Source organism: Achroia grisella, unplaced genomic scaffold (assembly GCF_030625045.1).
Source record: "Achroia grisella isolate CSIRO2021 unplaced genomic scaffold, CSIRO_AGI_Agris_v1 utg94589, whole genome shotgun sequence".
Classification (NCBI taxonomy): domain Eukaryota; kingdom Metazoa; phylum Arthropoda; class Insecta; order Lepidoptera; family Pyralidae; genus Achroia; species Achroia grisella.
In genome coordinates, this window is record NW_026713070.1 from 13982 (window position 1) to 22927 (window position 8946).

Below are 8946 nucleotides of genomic sequence, written 5' to 3' on the forward strand. Positions count from 1 at the left end.
GCTATTAATAAAATCTTTTGTACAATACATTGTGAAATAGTGTAATGCCCTTTGAAGCAGGGAATTGATCAAATCAAATTAAATAATTTATTTACAGAATACAGTAGTTATAGGTTTAAAGAAAGTATTTTTTTTCGGACTACTCTAATGCTGTTGGCTGCAGCTGGCCTTTACAGCTTCACCGGACGATAGGGGGCGAGTGCAGATGGCACTCCAAACCAGAATAAGGACTTATGGAGCGGCTGAAGGCCAACTGTCGTCTGACGGATACGACTTTAGTCTGAGGGCACCGCTAGGGTTTCGAAACTCGGCTGAGGCCGTCGTAATATCGATCCCCGTTTGAATTGGACGGAGGATCGATCGGGGAGGGGACCTTTATATAGTGGATGTATGAAGAGGTAGAAGACGGCGATAAAAACAATGGATGGATTGTGTGAAAGATAAATAACCTTGGACAATTAACACAGCGCCATCTAGTCCCACGGTAAGCAGAGCTTGTGTTATAGGTATTAGACAACTGATATGAAAACTTAGATTTTTTTGTAAATACATACATAATATACATAGAAAACATCCAGACCGATACAAACAATCATACTGATAAATACAAATGTTTCAATGGGGAATTCAACCCGCGACCGTCGGACGTAAAGCGGTGTGCTAAACCGCTAGACCACTGAGGTCGTCAAAAGATTATATGGTATACAAGGAAAGTCACCTCCGATAGGGATCAGTGGAAGAGAATGACATATTGCGCTGACCACAAATAATGGGATAAAGGCAAGGAAATTATGATTATATATGAATGTGGTTTTAAGAGCAGAGGAAGTTCGAAAAAGAGATGAATGGACTGGGTGAAAGATATGACAAGAAAGGGAGTAAATAAATGGAGGATGAATGTAAGATAGATAGATAAATTCTTTATTCACAATTACATACACATAACATACATGAGATACAGAAAAAACACGAATTAATAAAAGAAATGTAGATGACTTTATGTGCTGCAAAAGTGAAAAGGTAGCCAACTCAGCATAATGCTACAGATAACTCTGCAGCGCTGATATTCTGTTAGCTCCTTACATATACTATACTTATTACTAAAAAAAAATTACATAAATATTAAACATCGAGCTCTTTATCAAAATATATAAAGTATGAATAAACTGTAAATAATGTGATGAATTATATTATTAAAGTACTGAAGAGAAAAATATATTACGACGACCACAAATAAATGGGATAAGGGTGAAGCAAATGATGTAATATAATGTTTAGAGTGTTCAATCTGCATATCTGCATACAGACGAACAAATTTTAATATATTATTATGTTCATGTCGTTCTAATGTGTCTATAATAATTAAATTAAAATAGCAAATACTTATATAGTTGAAAATTAAATGTATATGTCAGTACGTGAAGCAGAAACTTTGTACCCCTTTTTCCGACAATTGCTCGGACGGAAGTGTATGAAATTTCGCACACTTATAGTTTAGAGCAGTGATTCCCAAAAGTGGTCTATGTCGACCCCTAGGGGTCTATGACAAACTGCAAGGGGTCTACGACAGCTGTCATCTTGTTGTTTTTAACACTAAACTTTACTATAGTTAGAAATTTACAAAAAATCAATACCAGGTAAGAATGGGGGGTCTACCCAAAACCGAAAAATATGGCAAGGGGTCTACGACACAAAAAAGTTTGGGAACCTCTGGTTTAGAGTGAAAAATGCAATTTTTTTTAAATTATATATTAAAAAAAAAATCTCTACTATCTTGCTTATTTTATGTAGGTGTATCCGCGGACATAGCTTGTGTTTAATACATTTCTCCTGTAAATGCTGTTTTTAGGATCCTCCTTGTTCCGGACCACCGCTTAAAGATTATATATAGTCATAGTTTGTAGAAATAAGTTCGATTAGATATAGCAAATTTATAAATAGTACAATTGTTACATAGTAACACCTTAAGATTAATAGATTTGATAGGGATAAGTTTATAGAAATTTAAGTTCTTTATGTTATTATTTACAAAAATGCTTGACAAATAAATGATTATAATGGTTGTGGTTTCAATCCCTAAAAAAATAAATAGGTCGGCAAATAGAAACAGAATAGAATATAGTATAAAAAATAGATCCCAAAATACATAGGGATCTTTTTATAGTATCATTTCATTTGTAGATATGTAATAATAATTGTAATGTGCGTTGCGCGGCAGCATTCGTTCGACTGACGCGCGACCTCGCTCTCCCGCGCTATATATATATGAGGGGAAGGGAGCGAGGTCATATAAAAGGCGCGATCCGCGAAATCGCAATTATTCCTAAACCGCACGTCGCGCAGCGCACACATCATAATAGAAATGTAAATTAAAGATGGTATTGTCGTTTGATGCACAAATTGTAAACACAAAATGTAAGATTGATAAAATATAATAAAAATTATATAAAGGGGTGAGGAGAATAGGGCGGCCAGGGTCCGCTGGCTAGTAGCCGAAAATCGTATATAAGTAGCGTCCAAAAGCGCTACAAATCGATTCCGCTGACCGACGCGCTAGCGAACGCACGTATGTGCTCGCTAGTCCCGCCGCCGTCTCGCTGTTCTCTGCTCCCTCGAGCAAACCACCGCGCGCGCGCACGTAGCGCAGTTACGTTCGCGCGTTCTTATTCATATACTTCGCCGCGTGTTAGGTGCACTCGGTGCACCTAGCGTGGCCCGGGGCCTCCGTGTCCCGCGCCGACCGCGGCCGACCGCGCTCTCGGCATCCGTTCCGACACAGTGCTACCGGACTTTCCGCGTGTGTAGTGTTGTGTTGTGAGGACTGAAGGAGAAACTCTCTTCGTTCAAGTGAAGTGAAGTGTTGTGTGTGGACGTTCAGTGGCACGGACTGTCGTGAGTTAGGGAGGTGCGTCACGCCTATTGCGCGACGCGCCGATCCGAGCCGCCGCCGCTGCCACCAACACCCGCCGACGCCTGCTGCCTGCCGCCCGCCGCCGACGCCACCAAGTAGGTTCGCTTAGGTACATTTTTCACTCAATAAGATTAGTGATCTTACATATTAGGGTCACATATCAATAGGCACTCACCCCCCTGCCTCACCCGGCAGGAGGCCCCCCTGACACCGTCGGTTGCACCCGCCGACGACCGTCCTTATCTTAAGTACTGACTTACCCTCTTGTTTCATTGTATTGTATTGTTATTGTGTTGTATTGTTATTGTATTGTTTTATATTACTATTTCTACTCTTATTCTATTCTTTTGAACAGTGGTAATTAACATTACCACTGTTAAAAAAAAAAAATGTCCTTATCAGAGGCCGATATGCCTCTGTTCTTCCAGTTCCTGGAAAAAAAGTGTCCCGGCATCTTAAATGCTTTTATAGCATTCAAAGCCGCCAAGCCCGTCCACTTAGTGTACAGCTCGCCCCCGCGTCCCCAATGATGACTCACACTGACGAACCGAACACTGACACTGACGAATTCGAGGACGACTCGCAACGGCTCCCGCCGCTTCCCCGACCCAAGCCGACCAGGCCGAACCCGCCTCGCCCGCCATGGAGCAGGACGACTCCGTCGCGGAGCTTGACGCACCTAGTATGGAGCTCGACACCATCCGCGACGGCGACGTCCCCTCTCTCCATCCCCGGTCTCCTCAGACGAGGACGATTTTATTCTTGTTGGCAACAAGCGTGCCAAGAAGACCCAGGGCTCCCAGCCAGCCAAAACAAAGCGTGCCCATGACGGCACCGCTAAACCGCCCCCGGTCCGAGTGCACGCAAGTCGCACCCCGAGACCAAAGCCCCGCCCCCCGTCATCATCCAGGACAAAATTGCCTGGAACACCGTATCCAATATGCTTAAAAACAAGCATATCAATTTCAGCCATGCTAAGGCTACCTCAATAGGGATCAAAGTATCAGTCCCATCATCTGACGACCATCGTCGTCTCACCACCTTCCTGCGGGAGAAAAACATAGGTTATCACACCTATGCTCTCGAGAGAGAAAAACTCCGCGTTGTAATACGCGGTTTACCCAAGAGCTCTCAACAGACTCCATCCTTGAGGACCTTCAGTCCCAGAATTACCCAGCGCACGAGGTACATCGTATGTACCAGTCGCGCTCACGCAACAAGGCCGCTATCGACCTTGTTCTAGTCGTATTAGATTTATCCCCAGAAGGCAAATCGATCTTTGATATAAAGAGCGTTTGCCAACTATCCTCGCTCTCCGTAGAGGCGCCTCGCAAGCGTACCTACCCCGGACAATGCCACCGTTGTCAGAACTACGGCACTCTGCCCGTAATTGTTTCGCTCGCCCACGGTGCGTCAAGTGCCTAGGCGATCACGCCACCGCAGATTGCGGCCGTAGGCCCAACACCCCCACGCCCCCCAGTTGCACCCTCTGCCTCACAGAGGGTCACACCGCGAATTACCGCGGTTGTTCACGCGCCCCACGTCCCGCCAAAAAGAAGGCCACCCACACACAGGGCAACCGTGCTCCGGCACGTGCCCCCGCCAAGGCTCCAAACACAACCCGAGCCACTCGTACCCGCCCCTCTGCCTGCTAACAATGCCTGGATTAAACCCCCGGCAATTGTAAGCAAGGTAGCACCCAACCCGCCCGCCCAGAAAGCCCCGCCCGCCCAGTCGCCCCCGCCCGTCCAATCGGCCCCGCCCATGCCCATACACAAACCCGTCCCCAAACCACTGCCCGCGGCCCCCAAGGCCAACGGCAGCTCCCTCGCGCAGGACTTCGCATTGGTCGCTCGCTTAGCCAGCACCATCGACCCTAACGAGATTGCCCTTCTGGCCTCCAAGCTCCGCCTGTATAAGGAGTCGCCCCAAAATAGGCTCGCAGCCGTCTGCGAGCACATCGGCGTACTTACCGCCATCCTCAATTTTAACCTGTAATTATGGGTACTCGAGCTCAGAGAGAAAAGCCTCGGTCCGTTCGAATAGCGTTTTTAACGCGTTCGGATTAAAAAAACAAAAGGAGGAAATCGCCTCCTTTCTCACTGACCACCAAGTCGATATTCTCCTCGTGCAGGAGACCCTACTGAAACGTTCAGTCCGCGATCCTAGAATCGCCAATTACAACTTAGTTAGGAACGACCGCACCGCCTGTAGAGGCGTCGGTACGCTCATATACTATAAACGGTCCCTACACTGTATACCGCTACAAACACCGCCTCTCACTCATATGGAGGCCTCCGTCTGTCTTCTCGGCATGACCGGCCACCGACCGCTCGCCGTGGCATCCGTATATCAGCCTCCCGGCAAACTACTGCTGGAAAGCGACCTACGCGCCCTCCTAGATATCAACAGCGCCACCATTCTGGCTGGCGATTTGAATTGTAAACACACCCGCTGGAACTGCCACGTGTCCACGACAAACGGCCACAAACTAGACAGACTAGCCGACTCGCTCGAATTCGAGATAATCGCCCCGCTCCGCCCTACTCATTATCCCCATAACGTGAACCACCGACCCGACATACTGGACATGGCACTGCTGAGGAACGTAACCCTACGGGTGAGCTCCCCAGAAGTCCATGCCGAGTTTAACTCGGACCATCGACCGGTAACCCTCCTTCTGGGCCCTCCGCCCGACACGCCACTACCAACCAAAACAATAACAGACTGGCAACGACTCGAGAAATCTCTCGAATCGACCGACACACCGATACTAAACCGTATTCCCGACGTCATAGAGTCCACCGAGGACACTCTCATTGCGATCGACTCGCTTACTAACCACCTGCAGTCGGCAGTCAAGGACTGCTCCAGGGAGGTACCGGCGACGGACGACCGTCGCTGGCAGCTCCCCGATGACGTAAGGAGGTTAATAAGCGATAAGAACACAACCACTAAACGTACGATCGCTACCCCTCCGAACCGAACCGGGTGCGCCTGCGAGCCTTACAGCGTAGCGTTAGGAGCGCATCGCGCAGATCCGGGACGGTCGGTAGGGCAAGCTCCTAGAAGAGATAACGCCATGCCACACCGCGTACTGGCGCATAGCGAAATCTCTCAAAACCGACCAACAGACAAACGACATGCCCCCGCTAGTCCGACCCGACAACACTATAGCCTTCTTCGACGAAGACAAGGCTGAGTGTCTAGCGTCCAACTTAGAAGCCCAATGCTCCCCCAGCACGCTCCCAGTCGAGGCAGGTCATCTCGAGAAGATAGACACCGAAGTCGAACGCATCGCGTCCACCCCGCCCACCGAATCCCTCTCACCAGTCACGCTTGATGAGGTCAAAACGCTAGTTAAACAACTACCTATCAAAAAATCACCCGGCTCAGACGGCATATCGAATAGATTAGTCAAAAGTCTGCCATCCCAACTTTTGTTATTACTCGTCGCTATTTTTAACGCGGCGCTGTCCAACGCTATATTTCCAGACAGCTGGAAAGAAGCCGTGGTCATTGGCATCCCCAAGCCCGGTAAAAATAAATCCGACCCGTCCAGTTATCGTCCTATCAGCCTCCTCAAGGCTATAGGCAAGCTGTACGAGCGAATCCTCCTCGCCCGCCTAAAGGAGTTTATATACTCCAAAGGCCTGCTCATCAATGAGCAGTTTGGCTTCCGAGCCAAACACTCATGCGTCCATCAAGTGCACCGCATCACGGAGCACATTCACAAAAACACTCTGTACTTCGCCACCAAGTCCCCCAAAGGCGGTACAGGCGTCCTATTTTTCGATGTGGCTAAGGCTTTCGATAAAGTCTGGCACAACGCTAGATTTACAAGCTTCATCAGTTAGGTGTCCCCGACAGGCTAGTACTCATTGTACGAGATTTCCTGTCGAATCGCTCTTATCGCTACCGTATAAACGGAGCGTTATCCGACCCGCACCCCATACGAGCCGGCGTCCCTCAGGGCGCCGTCCTCTCCCCGATGCTCTACTCGTTGTACACCAACGACATCCCCAAATTCTCCGACTTAAAAGTCGAAATATCGCTGTTTGCCGATGACACGGCTCTCTTTACATCCGCCAAGTCCCGTGCGACAATAGCCAGACGGCTTCAGAAAGCCGTAACGATACTGGGCGAATGGTTCCGTCGGTGGCGCATAGAAGTCAATCCCGAAAAAAGTGCAGCAGTGTACTTTAGCAGGGAATTCGACTCTATGAATCACCCGATCGAACTATTCGGCCAAAACATCCCGTGGGTTTCGAAAACGAAATATCTCGGCGTCACCCTAGATAGGAAACTAACGTTTCGTCCTCACATCAAGCGTGTCCGCGACCGAGCCGCCTTTATACTAGGGCGACTCTATCCTTTTATTAACAAGCACAGTAAAATGTCGCTTCGCAACAAGCTGACATTATACAAGGCTTGCATCCGTCCATCATGACCTACGCTAGTCCCGTATTCGCCCACATACCCTACTGCTTAATCAACAGACTGCAGGTCATTCAGAATAGGTTTCTGCGTCGAGCCACCGGTGCGCCGTGGTTCGTTCGCAGCGTAGATCTCCACCGCGATCTTAATCTGCCCTCCATCAAGCAGTTTATGAAGGAAGCGTCTCGACGCTACTTCGACTCTGCCCAATCCCACCGTAATCCGCTTATAGTCAGTGCGGTCGACTACGCACCGAGGAGTAATATCCGACATACGCGACAACGTCGCCCGAGGCACGTTCTCATTGACCCCGACGACCCCATAACGGCAGGTAACCTCCCCACGGGCCCACCCGTTCCACCCCGACCACACTTTTACACACACACACGACACCGTCCTCGCCGGCGAAGACGACGACCTCAAACACACAATATCGCGCATTCAACCGGGCGCCTGCGCGCGCCCGGGCGCACCACACCGGCGCCCCCGGGCGCCCCTCCGATCGATCCCCCGTCCAATTCAAACGGGGATCGAAATTACGACGGGCTGAGCCGAGGTTCGAACCCCTAGTGGTGCCCTCAGACTAAAGTCGTATCCGTCGGGCAGGAGTTGGCCTTCAGCCGCTCCATAAGTCCTTCCGCGGGTTTGGAGTGCCATCTGCACTCGCCCCATAACGTCCGGTGAAGCTGTAAAGGCCAGCTACGGCCAACAGCATTAGAGTAGTCCGAAAAAAAAAAAAAAAAAAAAAAAAAAAAAAAAAAAAAAAAAAAAAAAAAAACGCTACAAATCATAGCGAATTCAACCTCTGAATAGCGACATTGATCTTCGGATAGCGAAATCGACCTGAAAAGGAATCAACCACTGAAGAAATTCTCCTCGCCTCTGCATTCTGAACCACAAGAACCGTTTTCTCATTCACTGCCCGTCCATCATCGCCGTCGTTAAGTATAGTCATCACAATCCTCTTCACGCATCGTGTCATCGCATCGTGTCACCGTCGCATCAGCATCGTTTAAACGTCCTTCTCAGGACGAATCATCGTGGTGCCTATAAAAAGGCACCTGGTCCTTCACCCGCAACGCGCCCGCGGCGTTGATTGAGGCCCTTCAGGTAGGGAGTGCTTTGAAAAGGGCACTCTCTCACCTCGAGGAGGATAGATTGACGTCCGGGCGTACCAGCGACTCGGTGCCTGCCGACGCGCCTTCCGACTCCCGGGGGCAGCGGCCAGCACACTACTAACACAATCGGCTCATCCGTCATACTCGTGAACGGGTGCTGCTTGTGGGAACTGGTCTGTTCAGGTTACGAACACTGATTAGACTATTTGCTTTTGCAATAGCATATGCTGGTGGTCACTCTATTCTCCTAAATTTAAATTTAATAATGTATCTGTATTATTGTAAACATGTACAACATTTATTTGAAAAGAATACGAGCTGAGTTTCTTATCAGTTCTTCTCATCTCGAAATCATTCCAAACTGACGGTAGATTTGACATATCATAAGAGTCTGTGATAGACCTACATGAATAAAGATATTTCTGAATTTGAATTTGAACAATCTCAAAAGTGACTATTCATTCGTATGTATAAATATAT

The 8946-nt window shown here is 48.4% G+C and overlaps 1 protein-coding gene across 1 annotated transcript; it reads left to right on the forward strand.

Moving 5' to 3' along the window:
* The first annotated feature begins 3553 nt into the window (after positions 1-3553).
* LOC131854046 (uncharacterized) lies at positions 3554-4909 on the forward strand. The gene is made up of 3 exons (XM_059205166.1): positions 3554-3842; positions 4050-4297; positions 4355-4909. The coding sequence occupies exons 1-3, from the start codon at positions 3554-3556 to the stop codon at positions 4907-4909; spliced, it is 1092 nt and encodes a 363-aa protein (XP_059061149.1).
* The last annotated feature ends 4037 nt before the right edge of the window (positions 4910-8946 follow it).

Excerpts from the sequence above, each read along its gene's own strand:
- LOC131854046 (XM_059205166.1), top strand. The coding sequence starts at position 3,554 with ATGGAGCAGGACGACTCCGTCGCGGAGCTTGACGCACCTAGTATGGAG. Across the intron at positions 3,843-4,049 it reads ACAAAATTGCCTGGAACACC|ACTCCATCCTTGAGGACCTT; the intron begins GTATCCAATATG and ends AGCTCTCAACAG. Across the intron at positions 4,298-4,354 it reads AGAACTACGGCACTCTGCCC|ATTGCGGCCGTAGGCCCAAC; the intron begins GTAATTGTTTCG and ends ACGCCACCGCAG.